This window comes from Scophthalmus maximus, chromosome 6, assembly GCF_022379125.1.
Source record: "Scophthalmus maximus strain ysfricsl-2021 chromosome 6, ASM2237912v1, whole genome shotgun sequence".
In the NCBI taxonomy this organism is placed as follows: Eukaryota; Metazoa; Chordata; class Actinopteri; order Pleuronectiformes; family Scophthalmidae; genus Scophthalmus; species Scophthalmus maximus.
The window spans coordinates 14,206,200-14,225,575 of NC_061520.1; the positions used below are offsets into that span (position 1 = coordinate 14,206,200).

Below are 19,376 nucleotides of genomic sequence, written 5' to 3' on the forward strand. Positions count from 1 at the left end.
ACCAAAATGCAAGTAGACCATGAGTTATTATTCTTTTTGTTGTTATTCAAATTGAATTTGTATACAGTTAAAAAAAAATTGGTAGAGCACTGATATGTCTTATGTTGTGTTGTAATATAAAAAACAGGACATTTGCTATGCTTCAAAATGCAGAGGTGACATCAGGAATAAAGGGATATTTTTTTCTGTAGAACCAGAACAGAAAATGTCCTTTCTTTAGATTTTGTTTTGCCGTGAGAGGCGGTAGATTTACTTGAGTTTGTTTTGGCGCTTCTCTATTGATCATCTGCATAAACAAGGCCTCGTCTTTTCATCACCCTTCATCGTTGCTGTGCGATCACTCACCTCCTCGCTGTCTGGATCGCAACTCGTGTCAAAGGTCTGCTCTTTCTGCTTTATCAGTCACTGTATTTGCCATTCAGCATGTCACCCTCCAATGGTCTCTGCTCCTCCATCGTCTCGCCGCCACTGAGTGCCTCCCTGCAATGACGTTATGTACACACACCTGACGATTAATATGCAGCAATGAAGCTGTGAAAAGAGCGGCAAGGGACAGAATAAAAAAAGCAGGGAGAAAGGCCTGATGGGAATCTTTTCGGAACAGTAAACACCGCATGAATTAATCTATCAGAGCTCTGACAACATGAGGCGAGAGCAGAAGAGAAAGGAAGAGGGCGAGAAGAGAAAGAGTGTACTATGCCATATAGTTTTTACAGATGATATACTGTCCATAAAAACAAGAGTAAGAGCGATAGAGCATTTCATAACTAATATATTTTCATCGATGGTTCAAAATTAGATGTGATTCCTGGTTTCACACAAGCGAAAGGTGTAGTATTGTTTTACAGAATGCTAATGCATGCATGTGTGAAGATGTCAGTCAAGCCGGTTTCTAATTAAGAGTTGCTGTGCAAGGTTAGCGATTGTTGCTAAGGAAGGAAATCGCTATCAGCCGGCCATTTTCATATGAATGAGCCCTTTTAATTAAACTGAACAGCTAATGAGAGCCTATATCAAAATAATAGAATGTCTTACCAGCTATGTACAAAGTGAACACAAAAAACCCCCACAAAGAACACATATAGGAGGAAAAAGAGCTGAGCAGAGAGACAAACAGAGTGAAAGGCAGGGAGATTAACTGGTTCTTAGCAGAAAACAGATATCTGTTGTCTTTGAACCTGAAATGTTATTTCTGCGCTGACAGAAGTTCAAAGAATCCGGAGACAGAGATTGAGTCAGACTTTTGTGCACAAAAGGAACGAGTAGGAGAAAGAGAGAATAAATGTCGACTTGCATGTTTAAAGTCTGGTATATGTGTGTGTGTGTGTGTGTGTGTGTGTGTGAGAGAGACGTAAGAAGTAGATCTCAGATGTAAAGCAGAAAAAAACTCTCTTGTCGGGTTTCTGTGTGTTCATGCTTGTGTGTGTGAGTGTGGTTGTCAAGCGTGCACGTGGGCTTGTGTGCTTGCTATAATTTCTCCATTTGAAGGTTAATTAACGCTCGGAGTGAAAGCTACAGGACTGTAAATCAAAGACGGTAAACAGTCTTCCAGCTGCCTCGAGGGATTATTAGAAAAATAAATGAAAGCTGCATAAAACAATTAAAACATATTTGAAATGTGAACTTTGAGAAGTAGCTTTCCTTCCACTTTCCTGTGGTAACATTACAATGATCAGGGACAAGTGAAATAAACTTAGAACAAAAGAGAGTGAGCGCACCAACCCCATGCAACAAATATCATATAACGCAATATGGATGATGTCACTGCAAAGCATCACCGCCAGTAAAACAAAGTATAAATTATGTTTTGATGAATGATGAATCCAAGTGGTGCAAAATTGTATAACTGTCATTTCAAATATTAAAAATGACAGTCACTGTGAATTAAGATATAATAAACATGAACTCTCCACTCTACATATGCCACTTGAAACAGCAAACAACAGATAATTACAGCAGCCGATGGGCAAGCACCAAAACAAGGGGCACAAAAATGCAATTTACGCTCCTTGAAAGAAATGGAGGAAGTAAGAAAGTGCGTGTGTGTGCGTGTGTGCGTGTGTGTGTGTGTGTGTGTGATGCTAGTGGTTGGGAGGGCTCTTTATATGTTTGATTTGGGGCTGTGCCGTGTGCATGTCTACACCCTCAATCTAGCAAACCAGAGGGATATGAGCTAATTAAGGAGGAAGACAACCAAAGGGGCAAGACAGGGAAGAACTCAAATTAAAGGCAGGAGGGGATTAGTGGGAGAGGCGGAGCACTTTCTACTTTTGGAGGAGTTTAGCTCGAACATTTGGAGAGAGAGAGGACGAAAAAAGAAAGTGGTAAAGACAATAAAGAGTTAGAGGGACATTTGTCAAAAACTGATTTGGTTATTTTAGTCCGCATTTGTATCAAATGAAACCCCCCCCCAGGCCTCGTATGTTTGGTTGATCCTGTCCTTTTTTTTTGGTCGGTTTCTTTCTGTCTTTGTCTCTCTTGCCTTTTCCTTTAAGTTCTCTCAGAGGACCTGTCCATGTCCCAGCCTTGCAACTCCTATCAGATGGGCATCGGGCCACTGTTTTCATAAACACAGTTTTTTGGAAGGCCAGCATACATACATAAACACCAGCACCAAAGTCTGCAGTGTCAGATCTCCTCTAAACCTCCGTCACTCACTCTGCTCTTCTAAAAGCCCCATCAGGCAGTGTTTGGGCCAGACTGACAGTGCTGGGCTCTCAGATGTGTCCCAGACAGAACCAGATCCATGTTTGGGTCCCCCCGCAGACACAGAGCTCCCTGGCCCGTCAGAACCCCATTGTCCCTGCCTGTCAGTCCAGGATTAACTCTGTATACACGCTGACCCATTACAGAGCACACAGCGTAGGCCTCAGGGCACAATAAATATCCTTTAATCTGATAACCTCGCGCTTCCTTAAAAAAAGATAGTTATTTAGAGGCTTTTGTGAATTTGAAATGGTACGTTAGTGGATTATTCTACAAGAAAATCTGTAAAGAGTTTTCACTGGAAGTACAAGAACCATTTGTGGTTTACTTACACTGAAATTCTGAGGTTCTTAGTTGTGCTTTTGTTTTTCTTTTGTGCCAAACCCCTCTACATGGAAGTGCGGTAGCAGTCCTACTCAAATATGTTTAAAGAAATCTTCATATATCATAACAGTAAAAACTGGTAATAAGAGTAGTTGAGTCCACACAGTAGATGTTGTCAGATCACTTGTTCATCAATGAGGCATCTTTCAACTATAAGGGTTATTTTGCAAAAGCTGCTATAGTCAATATCTTTATAATAACAGTGGATGAAATTACTATCTTAATGGGGGCACTTTAGAATTATCATATAAGTCTGCAGTTCCCATAAGCTCTTATCGAACATTTTTAACTTCTTTCATGTCATTTTTTTACGGGCCACAATTTTACTGTTTTGGTTCCCTCTCTGTGGGTTCCCAGCCAAACGCCGGTGTTGTTGAGCCAAGAACTGTCTAAAGGTTTAGCACACGAGCTACCAAAATTTCTACAGTGGTAAAAACTCAAATATGGGAATAAACTTTCATATTAGATTTGTATTTGTGATATGTGAGTATAACATTACTCACATATAACATTACAAGGGGAAATAATATACTTTTACTCCACATTTCCTTGGCCACTACATCCATCACTTTACAAATTGAAATTCCATATTTTTAAAAATTGTACAGTTGAAAATTGCTACTTTTGCATTGATAATAACAATCCAATCAAAAATATATTAAAGAATACAAATACAAAATAAGAGTTACAAATACTTATAATTTCAAGTATATCGTCTGAACACTTGCTCCACTCAATGGAATTTTTAGTCAAGAGGTTTTCCTTGAATTTAACAGCCATTATAAAACATTGTCCATCATTTCACTCAGGCTTTTTCCATGGATTGAAATTTTAGCTTGTACATGTTACAAAAAAATATGAAAATACATATTTGGGCTGTTGATTACTCCTTCTCTTTTTTAATTCTGATTGTCATTATTATTATAATTATTATTATATAATACACAATTCAGAGTGTGCACAGCTCTAATGTATTAAATAATCTGCATTTAGGCTCAGTGGGTTCAGAAATCTATCGACTAAGACTGTGACACATAAGGAGTGAGTTAGGAATGGTCTCTTTGTTTAGGACCATCATGTTTGGTGACTAATATAATAAACATAACATCTACCTCTGGGTTTGCAGCAGGGCAAACAGACTCCCCAAGGCCGCCCTTTAAGACATTTCATAAACAAGCATGAAAATCCAAGAATAGATGACAGCTTTTTGACATCTTTTACAAGGTTATCCAAAGTGGAAGTGAGTTTTCACATGACCCCACACATCACATGACCCTAGCTCCAGCAATATTAGCAAATGAACTGGACCCCCGGTTTTTAACCCCTTCTCCCCGAAGCCTTTAGTCTCCTCAGCAGTAACACAACGCTCAAAAGGGAACAGCTTCGGGCCTTTCCTTCAAATTCATTACTGTGTTATTTTAACATAATTATTGGGAACATTTTTTTGCCTGCACGGGACCTCAAACAAAAATCCCGTAGTATAATAATAGAAAAGTCTCTACACTGAACTGATGGCAACAGTGGTGGCCTGATAACTAATGAAAGCTGGGTTGACAAAAATCCTGATTGGAAGAAAAAAATATTTAGATTAATTTGAATGAAGACAGCGGGTTTAGTGCATCATGTGATGCTTGTCAGGGAAGTCATATTTTGCGCACTCTCCTTTCTTTCCTACTAAACTTCAACCTTGAACACATAGATAGTCTTTTTTCATATAAAAATACACAACAGAAAGAAACACCCTGTTAAGGATCTGTTATCAATTGAAAACAAATGTACTGAAATACAAACGTGTCACTTACATTACATAGTGTACAATCTAACTATGTAATGGTGACACAGAGTATTTCTCTACTGCAGTATTTTGTCACTTATCAGCCAAAAGTGATATAGTCTATGATAACCTAGTGTGTCCAAAACTGTTACTTTCAGGAAATGGTGACCAATGTCATTGATTCATGAAAAAAAAAGAAAACTTAATGGTTAAAATGACAAAATATGGACATATTCTGCCCGAAACGGATGAGATCTGTAATAAGATGATGTTAGCCAGTTTATTGGCTCAGCTGGTTTCTTGGATGAGTACTAAATTTGAACTCAAACGTTTAAAAACAACAACAAAAATACCAGTAGCTTCACATTTCATTTTACATAATAAGAGGACAAAAATTTATAGTAACAGCATTATTCAGCAAAGGAAGAAAACATGGTTTTCTTCCTTTGCTGAAGAGCAGCAATGGTTTGAGAGGACGACAGATTGGACAACAGTGTCATTTTAAAAACATATCTTTATACAAACCTAGTTTTTTGAATAATGAAGGGACTATAAGAGAAAAGTGTCTCGTCATTGAGCTGATCTTTTTCTCTGACAACTAAATAATTTGCTCGTCACCTTAGTTTCTTATGTTGCAACTGCAGGCCAGATGTGTTTCATATATGTATCTCCACCCCCACCCCCCCCCTCCTCTGTATGTAACGTAATTGACAGACAACATGACATGGGCCAGTGCACAGAATACTGGCTTGAATTTTTCAAGGTGATGCTGCAGGTGACCTCTGACCCTGGACGACTAGACTGTGCTGAGCTCAGCTTTAATGATCGACTATTCTTTGGCCATCAGCCTCTGTCTTTCATTACCCGTCCCCTCGTGCAGAGGTGACGAGGTGGGAGACGAGAGGATGTCAGCGGTAGTAAAAACAGACATTTGTTTGTGCTGTATGAATGTGTCACGGTATGGAAACCGTACATCAATAGTTGCCTTGTTGAAGTGCCAGCACTAATTTGCATGTTTTTTTTCTGACTGTGTAAATTAGACAGGAATAGATATGCAAACCACTCAGTGGTGATGAGAGAACAATGGTGGTCTTAAAAGCTTGTCCTGCCAGGTTATCCTGTGCACAATGTTTTGGACAGATCCTCTGTCCTCTATAAATTTGCAAATAAAATAAAGAATTTGGCTTCAATGGCTGATGGCAGGATTTTTGATCTTTTAAAAACTGACTGGCACAGTTTTAAAAAGAAACAAAGACACTGTTGACCCCATAAAACAAAACAAAGACATATTTTTCTCGCAACAGCACATCGCTAAAAATGGCTATTACAGTATCTTTGTGTGTGAAAGTTAACTCTACGTTTTAAGGTGCCTGCAGTCAGAACCTAAACTCTGCAGTTTAGACTGAAAGTTAAACATAAGTGTAGTATGGGCTGGACAACAAGGAATAAGTGACTGCAAATTGTGATCTCAACAGTAACAACACATTCGTTCACATGACCCTACACATAACTTGATATTAGTTGAGGAACTTGGTTCAACTTATCCGAGTTAAAACCCCTGGTGAAGAGAATAACACTGATTATATTAGGCAGCAAGTGAACAGGATGCACCATGGGGAGCAGGAGTGTGATGCTCTGTGTCCTGGCATTGAGGTGGATGTAACTTCAACAACTTACCACCTATTGTTGCAGATAAATACACCCCACATGGTGTTGGTATTGCCTGACGGCAGAGGCCTCTGCAAAAATTGTTCAGCAATGGGTTGAGGAACATGAAAAAGATTCAAAGTTGTTGACTTGGCCTCCAAATTCCTAAGATCTCAATCTGATCGTGCATATGTGGGATGTGCTGGAAAAACAATTTGATCCTCAGAGGCCCCACCTCGCAACTTACAGGACTTAAAAGATCTGATACTAACGTCTTGGTGCCTGATACCACAGGACACGTTCAGAGGTCTTGTGGAGTCCATGTCTGGATGGCTCAGAGTTGTTTTGGCAAAAAGGGGGACCTACACAATATTAGGCAGATGGTTTTAATGCTGAGCATATACTGTCTTCTTGCAGCTATGTTAAATTGATGGCAAACTCTTAAGAGGCACTGATACTCTGCTTGAGTTTTGTGAAACCTTACACCCCATTAAATATACTGTGCAAAATTTCTCTGCACTAAAGATAGAAATTAGATTTCTTTTTCCCTGTTGGCTAAATTCTTAGTTACTTCACTGATAATTATTTTTTATTATCACATGATAAGCTCTTAAATACGATGTATTTCTGCAGATTGATCAATGCAATGACAGAGTTTGACAACATTAAAATACTAGTTGTGCAACAATGTACCAACAATAATTAAATTAGTGTTATGACTTAGTGTATTTCCTCGTAAAAGAGAAGATCCTGTTCTATCACGTAACAATTATAAACATACATTAGCATTGGCATCAATGTCCCCAATTTACAAAGATACAAGTCAAACACAACACAACTACAAAGACTTCCATAGCTGGTGGGGGATGGTAGAAAAGCTGCACCGGAAATGGAAAAGTCGGATGAAAGAAGCTGCCGTGGTATTAATTAAACAATGCCCATTTTAATCATAACTAATTATATTTGCAGGCAAGGTTTGAGAGGATTGAGGGGGCTGAGGGTGATTGTATCTGTGTCTGTGCTCATTAGTACGGTGTCCGATGGCAACGTGCGGCTCCTCTCATCAAATAATCAGCAACAAACAGCCTCTCTATGAGAGGAGGGTGATACTGTTAATACTGTGATTGCAGGACAGGTTGATATAGTAAAAAACAAAACCTAAAGAAGAAAAGAAAAGAAAAAAAACTTCTTGAAAGGCTTTCAAGCTAACTAAATATACCATCGAACAATTATGAAGCGATATAGTAGTCTGGAGTAAACTGTGAATATATTTCAGCACACAAGAGCACGGCTGCAGCGCAACCACCTCCCCACTGGTTAAACTGTTAATTAATGTTTCAGCCATTTATCAGTCAAATGGCTGCTAATTAGACTTTTCAATCTCCTCTGCTTTGAACCACACTTTAAACTCCATTCTTTCCCTCCTCCTTTGCCTCGTCAATAATCCAGCCACCACCATCTTCCCTCTTGTTTCTTTCTCTCGCCTGCTATCTCTGCTCATCAGTGACTGTTTCCCATCTATAAACATTCAGGAGCTGAGATGCTGACCCTCGACTCCTGCCTGACCTGGAGGTCATGAGCAAAAAACAAACAAAAAAAACAGGGGTATTGAAGGGAAATTGTCATGACTGTGTCTTATCTCTATGGGGGAAGATAAGAGAATTAGAAGGAGAAACATGTAGGGAGTCATATGGGGAACTGTATTCATGAATGTGAGCGCCAGGCTTCGTCTACGGGCTGAAAATGTTGTAGTCAAATTGTCTCAGGAAGAACAGTTGGTACTATCACTTTCCCATGTCAGGTATCGGTGTGCGTGTGCGTGTGCGTGTGCGTGTGTGTTTGAGTGATGAGCTGAGGTGAGAACACACTCCCAGCCGCAGTCCCATAGCCTCCCCGTCTGCCTCCTCTCGCCACAATAAGCTACGGCCCTAAAAGCGGATTATTCAATCCACCCAAAAACCTCCTCACCTAAACTCAGAAGGGACTGAAGGGTCTCTCTTCCACTCTCTCACACACACACACACACGCACACACACACACACACAAACACGTACGCACACACACACACGCACACACGCACACAAACAAACAGGATTAGCATGCATGTTAAAACATAGTGGGGGAAACGTGCTGAACCCGCACTCCCGTGTCTGTATTAATGAAACGCGAGACGATCTTGATCAAGACAAGGAGGATGAAAAACGATCCTTTAAGAAGATATAAACTGACTTAGTGTTTACAATTAAATTGCAGCATAATGCATTTGAATTTTTTTAATGTTGTGATGGAATTCAACAATGGCATTTAGCTAAGTTATATATTGGTTAGCAATGATTTTTTTTATTGTTTGAAAATAATAAGATATATCTGAAAATACAGATTAGATATACAATTTTAAAATACTAGACTTTGACTTTAGACGCTGTAATTATGACCTTATATGAAATATTTCGGATCCTAACAAATGATTTTCATTGACGAGAAAATGCTTTTCAATAAAAACCAGAATGGATGGGGAATGAAAGAGGGGGTAGCGCAAGAGAGAGGAACTGGAGAGACTCAGAAGTAAAAAAGCGACAGAGATTTTTTTTTCCCCGTCTGGTTTTCTATAAGAGGAACGAGAGGAGATAAGACTAAAAGGACTGTCACTCAGAGGAACAATCCCCCCAGTGTCCCCTCTTGCTCCTGCTGCTCCTCCCTCCCTCTCTCTGTCCAATTTCCACAGATTCCCACTGAGATAGAGTCGCTGTTCACAGGGACAGTTTGCTGACATCATCTGCTACATACTGAGTATCCTGCAGTCTCACTGTGCCACCCCACAACACTTCTGTGACAGGATGGACATGCATATACACTAACACCCACAGACGTGCAGAGACGTGACCATGTCCACACTGTACAGATATCATTTATTAGTAGAAATTATATCGGTATTATCAATTCTAAACGTTTGTGATTAATGCATTTAAAAAATACCATTTCTGTAAACCCTTAAGTTAAGTGATTAGTTTTTTTGTTTTTTTAATGAGAAATTACTTAACAGTTACTGGATACTCAAAATAGTTGCAGAATCTGTCAATCAACTAAATTATCGCTCCACTAACCATTACTACATTGTTTGATGTCCTTAAGGACATGACCAATGGCCATACAGAGAATAGCAGTCAGAATTGGAAGTTCAACATTGGTCCTTTATTTGTTAAGGATTTGCATTCAATTCAACTCAAGCTACCTCTGATATGAATTGTATTCAGGGCTAAAATGGTATTAAGGAAAATAAAAGTAAAAGAAAAATTATTAAAATACGGACAAAGTTTTAGATCACACAGTAGCAATGTATCCAAACCTGAAAAACAACAGGATCTTTATCCCAGCAGGGGAGAGTGACACAGGCACCGGTACATGGATTCTGAGCAAAGCTGTGGAGTTGATCATTCTAAGATGCTAGCCAATGTGTTTATGCCAATTGAGGCTCAGCTGATCTGGAAACATCCAGGTTTGCAGCTAATCAAAGTAATTGATTCAGACTTTATCAACAAAGAGAAAAGGAGGACTGATTTGGAAAGACAAATCAAAAGCATCAGGTACAGAAGTGCAGCTTCCACCCTTGTGATGGAGCAAACTGGATTAAGTCCATCTCCATAAAGGGAGATAAAACAACCACTGTTACAAATGCGTTCAGAATTCCACATTCATTGCATTGCAGACTGTCTCCAACTCCAGAAAAACAGGCCAATGGAAGAAAGTTACACACCCCTGATACAGATGCTGGTATCCCCCTCACCTCTGCATGACCTCTGAGGTCGTCTCTCCTCGTCTCCAGCACTGTGACAGTGTTGGGCCGAAGGTGTGCTCAACAGAGGTCATGACTGGACCATCTTTTTTTGGGGATCAAAGACATAGCGTTTAAAACGCAAATAAATGCTAACAGGCTGAGAGTCTGCTTTGGGCTCCTCTTCATTTGCTGGTTCACCTTTGCTCCCACCTTTCCCTTTCTTCTTAGAGGTGGAGGACAGCAGTTGCTTGGTCTCTGGGCAGAGGCCCTCTGAGGAAAAAACAAAACAGACCTGTCAAGCAAAAGGGCTTAATAACTAAAAACCAAGAAAATAAAAATATATATATAAATACATCCTTTTATGTAATAAATAGAGAGTATAATATACAGTTTGCAGTACTTAACCATCTCAGTGTATATATATATATATATGATGTATGGAAGAGATCTGTTCTTCCTTGTTATGTGTACAGTACATGCTGTATTAGTGCTGGAGCCTGTTTAATGTGCTGACCTCGAGATTAACTGATGTCTTCATCCTCCTGATGTAATTGATCAAAATGTCTCAGTTGCTCCTCGAGTCTCTGTCTCATGGTTAGTAGGTTCGTCTGCCTCATCCTGACACGAACACCTCAACATCGAGTCTCCTCCTGTACTTTTTCTCGGCCATACTGAGCCGCTTCCTGTGAACGCTGGGTTACTGTTCAGGGCTCTTCGTGCATGCACCACAAATTCTTCTATGCCATCATATCTGCCTCCTCCGCTGTCTGTATGTGCATACAGAAAATATTTCAAGGATGAAATACTGGCTGCCTGTTTGCTGTTTTGCACACGGAAGGTAAGAAATGTTCTGGGTTCACTGCTTTACATGCTGCCTGTCTGACCTCAGGCCCAATGGCGCCAGCATTATTCTTGTTATCTTTATGCCAATGTGAGGGTTGTTATGGTTGCAGCGCAGCCAGAAATCTCTTCTCATTATCTATGATCAGCTCCATTTACCACCACAAAGCACATGCCCAAGCTTAAATTTTTTATGGAACTGTATTTTAAAATCTTTTTCTTCAAATACATTTCAAAGTATTTGAGTGTGGAAAACATAAAACATCTAACGCATCTACTATATAATAAAAACACTGCACAGACTTAATGTAATGGGACTAACACTGAGGTCTAAGAACAAAGAGCACGTGAGGCATAAGGGATTGGACTAGTGACTCATCAGGTAGCATTTGTCAGACAAGGTCAAAAATGGACAAGAACCACATACTGTAGAAGGGGGCTCCGAGAGCACATAACTCCACCAAGTCCTGTTCTTGCCATGTTAAAGAAAGAAAACTCGGATCCACCCATTAATCTGGATCTTCAGCTAAATTGCATGGATCCTCCCTTCCCCTCCACAAAATTTCATGAAAATTGGTTCAGTAGTTTTTGAGTAAACCTTCTGACAGACAAACAGACGGACAGACAGCAATGACAACAGAACCTCCTCGGCTGAGGTAAATTGGCAAATAAAATGGGGTCAGCAGTTGGCAGCACATTTATTTACGCAAAGCGTAACACCAGGTTTAGACCACGGTGTCGTCAGTGCTTGGAGCAGATAAGAGCATGTAGGGACGATGATCTTGTTGCTCCCATTGCCCATAGAAAAACAAATCAAATCCTAGAAGTGACTGGCTGGTGTGTTGCAGACTCACCTATGACTTTCATATCAGTCTCTGTCACAAGAGGGACAACTAGTTACTCACAGTATGTGGTGGCACATAGACAGTGCATGCTGGGCATTGGTAAGACTGCAACACGCGTGCGCGCACGCAACTGTATGCTTTCACAATGGGCATAATTTCGACATTCCAATAAGGAAAAACTACTTCAAAACACACCATGTGTGCCATCATTCAAATATAAAACTTACACATGGCTTGACTGCCATAATGCAAAACATCAGTCAAAATGTCAAAGGAAAGTCAGACCTAAAAGTGTCATGACATTATTACCAATGTAATGAAGCGTATCATAAAATACGTAATTTCCGTATCAATTTTTTGACATACAAATATCAGCAGAATTTGGCCATCTTTGCCCACACGCCTGCAGAGAGTCTCAGATGAACACCAGTGAATGTCTGCATTATGTCCATGCCAGAAGATGTGTGTGTGTCAGTATGTCTGTGACTTTTGAGTATGCAAGTGTGAGGCAGCGAAGAGGATGTAGGTGAGGTTCTCTTTCTAAATGTTTTTGTTTTCTCTTCCCTCCCGGTGTGGAGCCGTGGGTTTGGAGCAACAGAAGGTAAAATAAACAGAGAACAGACTTCCCCCGGAACACAGGCAATCCCCAGAGGAATCCTGGGAATGTGGCTCAGGATTACCACATCCTGAAAACTGTCTGTAGAACCCCAAAAGCCAAGGAAAGACAGAGAAAGTGCTCTGGATGTGTGTATTGATGGAGGATATTTTTCTAAACCGTCCAATGTCAAACTTCTGTCTGTGTCTACTGTTGTGACGCATGTGGAAATCCTTACCTTGGATTCTGATCTTGAACTTCCCGCTCTGTCCAAACCCACCCTCGATAACGCCACTCTCTCCTGTCGACAGTGTGACCTTCAAGCCCACAAAGAGCTGGAGGTTGGTCTCCTTCTTGAACAGGTTGCGGCCAATCAGAGTGTAGTCATCACACACCTGAGCACAGGAGAGGGAAAGAGCCTTGTGAGCTGTAGAATTAATGACAGACACAATGGACGCTCCAAATATGGCCAATGTGATTATAGGTTAAATAGTCTGTATACATGTGATCCAATTATAAAAAGTTTTATTTGGATCCACTGGTTCTTTCCTCTGTTGTGTATGTTGTGGGTTGCCATGATTTCACTCGATCATTGTGGCTGGATGAGGGAAAAGAGTTGATCTTCTGTCCCGTGCTCTCATCAACCGCACCGTTCGTCGTCAGCCACATTATTCGAGGCTTGCCGTCTAGCTGTCTAGCACTCTCTCTTTCATCCTCATCCACATTTTATGCTGTATTTGTTTGTATTTCTTGCTTATCATCCATCACTAAGTCGATCTAACCTGCCACTAATATGATAAGAGGAGGGCACCACTCTGTCTCCTGCTCACCCCCCCACCGCCAGCCCTCCCTCTGTCTTTGTGCTAACCCTCATTCATTCTTGAACATTTGACCCTGATGTCCCTCAAGCGTGACTGATGCTCTGATTAAAAAAAAAATACAGTTGCTACACACATCTGACAGACCGTATGAATTATGACTGGATCTCAGTATGCTCAGTACTATGTCTTTTACCAAAGGGAATTCTGAAGTCTTGAAACACAACTGCCTTTTTTTTGGAAGATGACAAATGTAACATCCCATGACCATTGACTGACCTCACACAAACACTGTTCTACTCCTGAGGCAGTGACTGGAGCTGTCAACAGCCTGAGGTGCTAACAGCAGGAAACTAGTTCACACACTTGACCCCCGGCCTGGATCTCACCCCGCACAAGGGTGAAAACAGAAGAATTCAACTGTAACACGCAGAATGACAAGAGTCATGACGTTGTCCTGGTAAACACAAGCGAAAATGCAAACTGCAAGAGGTCGAGGGAGAGAGTGTTAACCTTTTGAAAAATTGTCAAAATAGATGTTGAGTTCAATGAGAGAACAACAAAATTAGATAAGGTGAGATATAGATCAGTATGAACTGGAGCTTAGGATTTAGGACAGATCCTAACAGCAATAACACAAAACTAAAACCAAGATGGCATGTAAGTGAGAGAGCGAGAGAGAGAAGGGAAAGACACTAGGGCCAGAGAGAAGTGAGGACAGAGTCAGGTTAACTCACACAGTTATGTGGGTATTCCTGTGCCGCTCAGGTGTGTCCAAACAGCGCCAGCCACTGACAGCTAGACAGGGCAAGTAGCGTCAGGTGGCCACCCAGACACACCTCTGTGTCTAAGCACATGCTAAGGCATGCGCACGCAGCCATGCCTCAAACGTGGCTCATCAGGGCTGCATATACATGCTTGTTTGTGTGAACGTGTCTGTTTATGAATATACAATAGGGGCTCTGTCTGGGAGGCACGCTCCAGTGCCACCAGCAATGAGAAGCATCCAAAGAGCCACAGACAAAAGACGTACAAGGTGAGAGAGAGGGCAGAGGAGCAAGGGTGACGAGAGCAAGAAGAGAGATTGATAGTTATGAAACAGAACATTTAAAATAGCAGCGTACTGTGGATCCACTTACCCTTTCCACCTGTCCCTCCTTGTGTTTGGTCTTGTAGATGCGCAGGTGAGGCAGGGCAGTCTCAGCATAGCTTTTGTCTTCAAACCCCTGTAACAGGCGGCCTTGGAAGGCTAACCGGCATGCATTGGCGTGGATGTCTCTGTCCAGCTTGGAGCCAATCACAAGGCAGAGCGAGGGACACGTGACAGGTCGCTCAAACTCCAACAAGGCCCATTGCTCTGGGTCAGGTTCTGAACTCGTCTCTCCCTGACCCGTGACATACTCATCCTGGTAGAAGTACTCCCTGTCCAACGTGAAGGGTGTTTCCAGGGAGCAGGGCAGCGACATAGGTGGTTTCGTATCAGATGAGGACTCTGAGGCTGCCACAGGTGGCAGGCCAAAGAAGGTAACCTTCGCCATGACTGTCTCATGACCCACGGTGATGTGGAACTTGGCACGGGTGGCAAGAGAGCCCTTGAAGTAGCCTATCTTCCTGACAGAGACGACAGCGGCATAGAGTGTGTGCAGGGACCCTGGGGTGCACACCACACCCCGCTCTAACAGTTTAGGGTCAAACTGTGTCACACACACGCCCACACGATCCCCTTGCATGGCCCCAGACACTGGCTTCCGAAACATCTGCACCGATTTTATCTTCTTGTTCACCTGATATCAGGGAGCATAGAAATAAGACAAAGCCCAGTTTTAACATGGTTGACGAAAAAATTTCTAACATAAATTTAACACGGTTCAACAAGTTTTAGCAGATCAGACTGAGAAAGCTACACACAGACACAACCGGAAGCAAAAAAAGTGTAAATATAAAGTACACCAGGGCAGCTTACAGTTTATATCTCACAATGTTATCTTTTCGCAAAATATAGGTTGATTTTATGATTTAATATTTTTTCCCCTCACACTTCAAATAATTTTTTCAGGTCCCGGTTTGATTTCACATTTTAAGGCTGGAAGCTTAAACTGGAATATAGTATGAGATTAAATACAGAAAAAAAATTATTATCTCCACAGTAACGGAATGTTTACATCATATTTAGGAGAAAAAAGGCCCGTTTTTACCCTCAATAAAATATGCACACAAGTAAGTAAAGAGCTCCTTAAATATGCAAAACTCTCAGTATAAGCTGTTTCTTTCTTTTGAAGATAACGCAAGGCAACATTGCTTTTGCTTACAATCCATCAACCAAAAAGAGTTTTCAAAACAAACAGTATATTACATATTTAACTTCAATTTTAATAAAATAAAACAATGATAAAGCTTTTTTTTTTTTACTATAGTTGATTGATTTTTTTTAATACATTATAAATGTTGCATAGGTATAAACACAGAAGATTAAAAGATATCCATCTATCTGTCTGCCTAGTTGTCCTACATATATTTGTCATTCCAGTGTCTATGGTTTTCCTCTACTGACACACTGACCAAATCAACAGAATTTGACCAAGTGACTGTTAATTTAGACATTTGCTGCCACCAAGAGGTGAACATGATAACTGCAGACAAAATTGCTGAGCGTAGCTGAAAGTTTGCATCTGTTCTATATTACCAAACTCCTGTGCTGCCAGTCCACCCCCCAGTCCCCTCATCCTTCCCTCACATTAAACTGACACATCCGCTGTACCCACTAACCCACCCCACCACCCCGTCTGCCCACTCGGTGATATCTACAAAGCATTACCAGCTCTCAGGAATGTCACTTATATCAGAGATTCTGAAGCCTTGTCCGTCTGGAGCATACCTTTAGTGCTGGGATTTCCACCGTGTCATTGATGGCCAGCGACCCTTGCAGGATGGTGCCGGTCATGACTGTTCCCTGCCCACGGATGGAGAAGCAATGGTCCACAGCCATCAACAGGTCACCTGCAGGGTCTCTCTGAGGGAGATATGTCTGTCTCTTCAGGAGCTGAGACAGACAACCAAAAAGGGAAAAAGGGAAACACACATATTAACGACATGGTCGTATTTACACAAATATGAAACCAGATAAAAGGGAGGCATATATACCAATTGAATTCATATGTAGCTTTATGGTGACTTTACAGACACTGCCCAATCCACACTACCTTGTGTTTTAAGTGTTGATCTGAGCCCAGTGCTCATTCTGCTGAAAAAAAAAAATCTTCTACTGTATATTGTGTGAAGTACGATACTGATATTTCTGAGATCAATCTAAAACCACTATTTGTTACATAACACATCCAACAGAGAGAACTATCAAGTTTATTTATTTTTTTAAAGCAAATGTGTATGTCTTGATTTATATATTTAAAAGGTCATCGTCATATTTTTAGAATCTTATTGAATATCAACATGTGATATCTTGAGCAATATTGGTAACAAGGGAGGGGGAAACCAGTGTGGTGTCCAGACTTTACCTCTATGAGCTCAGGCACTCCCTGAGTCTCCTCTGTGTCAGGAGCCTCTGGGCCCCCGGGCTTCGCTGCAACAGCAATCACTGGACATTCCTTAAATCTGGCCAACAAAAGAAATAAGTCATGCTCCAATTACTTCATATTTTACTGATGAAATAATGATGTAAGAAGCTTCAAAAAGTGAATCTGACAGACAGCTGATATGTACAGATAAAACTGAAAGTGTGTTGATTAAGGAATTTTGAAGAGATGGGCAGCTGTGTCTAAGAAGGTGGAGTGGTTTGTCCACTAATCAAAAGGTTGGTGGTCCGATCCCTGGCTCCTCCAGATGTCGAGGTGTCTTTGTGCAAGATAGTCAGAGTGTCCCCAATGTACCATTGGTGTGGTGTGCAAGTACGGGTGTGTTACAACAAGCGCTCTATGCCACAAACTACTTAGCTGTCACCACCCACATTTCATAGCCTTTACATTTAATCCCAGGTTAATCATTTTACTGGTTATACTTTACAATTAAATGCAGACCTGGTGTTCTCCAGTGTTTTGTGCAGTCTCTTGGTCATCTTCTCAATGGCACCTTGTCTCTTGTTGGGTGGCAGGAGGTCAATCTTGTTCAGGACGACCACCATGCGAGGGCAGGTCAGCTCTCCTATCAGCAGACACTCTGCAGTCTGAGTCTGTACCCCCTTTACCACGTCCACCACCAGCATCATCAGGTCAATGATTTGGGCACCTGGAAAAGGCAGACAATGAAAACAATAATCAAGAATATAACAGATTTTACTTATGTGGAAAAAAAACAGTACGCCGAAGGACAATTGTTTGCTGCAACAGACATTCCTGCTTTTCTGTTGTGCTTCTATAAAAAGCAGTAAAAACTCTAAATAGAGTCAATGAAGAAGCCTACAACAGCATTACAAACAGGAACGGACACAGACACCTAAGAATAACAGTAGAAACAAGAAGAGACATTAGGGGAGGGGTGCATGGAGGCAAAGAGAGAGTAAAAGGCTAGAGGGTTGAAACCAGAGCTGGAGCTCACTTGGTTGTCTTTCCTCTCCCTCTTTTCTTTTCCTGACTTTGGCAGTCTTTCTTTCCTGTGCTCCCCTCTTTTCTCTCCCTCCATTTGGCTCTCGCTCCTTCCTGTGCTCTCCCCACTTGAGACAGGAGGGGAAGTTTAATACATACCCCAATCCCCACACTTTCCTTCCTCCTTAATCTACAGCATGTGCCACCCCACTGGCTCATAGAGTTTCATTTAATATGTTGGTTACATGACACAGCAGCATTCGGTGAGAGAAACTCTGTTTGAATACCAGGATCATTGCTTCTATCAAAGTCTGCCCAAGTCACACACAAGTTTAAAGAAGTGGGAGCTTGGATTTTCATTTGTGTGATAAGTGAGGACTAAAAGAGAAAGCAAGTATTGATCTGCTTTGGAAACCCACATCACTGCAGTTATTTCTACTCATACTCCCACCATCCAAATCAATATGACATGATCAACGTGGATGCCTGAAGAGAGGAGGCGCCCCCTGCTGGAGAGGTCACATTTGTGTGGAGCAACAGTGAGAATAATGTATTTACAGCATCCTCACTGCCCATGGCTGCAGCATTTAGACAGTCTTATCAACAAACTGCTAATAACATTGTAGTACATTCTCATGAATGCATACTGGCACCGGGCTGGATCAGCGTTTGGGTTAACAGTGGAAGGGTTTCTGCCTCAATTAGCTTATTGAGATTAAAAGTGAGAAGATCTATTGAATTCAGTTTTTTTCTTCAAGCAGTTTTCGCCAAATTCTAGGTTGTGGCTCTGACTTTAGCTTCAGGGTCCTGGTATTGTGTGTGTGTGTGTGTGTGTGTGTGTGTGTGTGTGTGTGTGTGTGTGTGTGTGTGTGTGTGTGTGTGTGCTGGTTCACTGTCACACTGCCAAGCTTTACTGGGACATAGAGCAGAGGCGTTGTTCATTTTAAAAGCAACACATGTACATTTCCTGCTATTACAGGCAGTGGGGAAAAAAGGCAATTTTAAAGGTGTTATTCTTACATGTTGTTTATTCCCGTCTTGTATAGTAAGTGCTTGTTGATCGGTGAGTAACTGTCATATGTTGCACAGCTCTATTCTTGATAATCGGTAACTGAAATCTTATCACGCAAACCCTGTTGATGCAAAGATCAAAGACGTGAACCAGGATCTCATCACATCTAGGTGGTGGTGAATCCTCTCAGGATTAGACTTCTGACTTCGGACTCTCTTCTCTCATATATGTATCTTTTAGTTGTATGTGAAATGCCTTATTAACTACTTGACAGACTATAACAACAATCCATGCTACCTTGGTTGAGTCTATAATGTTCACTTATGATGTTCTAATACACTCATTGTAGAAGAGGTTTGGAAATGAACATTCTAATCATCATAACAGGTTGAATATATGTCAGGGCTGTTGTGTTGGACTGTAGAGTACCTAATGAATTGGTACT

At 41.2% G+C, this 19,376-nt stretch overlaps 1 protein-coding gene across 40 annotated transcripts in view; it reads right to left on the reverse strand.

The window, feature by feature from the left end:
* eefsec (eukaryotic elongation factor, selenocysteine-tRNA-specific) overlaps positions 1–19,376 on the reverse strand; it is a 69,877-nt gene that overhangs the window by 49,621 nt on the left and 880 nt on the right. For 37 of the 40 annotated variants that reach the window (XR_004793569.2, XR_004793567.2, XR_004793562.2 and 34 more), the window contains exons 2-7: positions 17,416–17,623; positions 16,897–16,993; positions 16,260–16,424; positions 14,524–15,168; positions 12,805–12,961; positions 346–480 (exon numbers count right to left, since the gene is read on the reverse strand). Coding sequence is in view for 3 of the 40 variants with exons in the window: in XM_035632074.2 (XP_035487967.1) it covers positions 10,842–11,053; positions 12,805–12,961; positions 14,524–15,168; positions 16,260–16,424; positions 16,897–16,993; positions 17,416–17,623 (1,484 nt within the window). In the remaining 37 variants the exon portion in view is untranslated. Of the gene's footprint in view, positions 1–345; positions 481–9,681; positions 10,557–10,800; positions 11,054–12,804; positions 12,962–14,523; positions 15,169–16,259; positions 16,425–16,896; positions 16,994–17,415; positions 17,624–19,376 lie in introns of those variants that run through there. The other 3 variants (XM_035632074.2, XM_047332862.1, XM_035632075.2) reach the window with 2 other exon arrangements.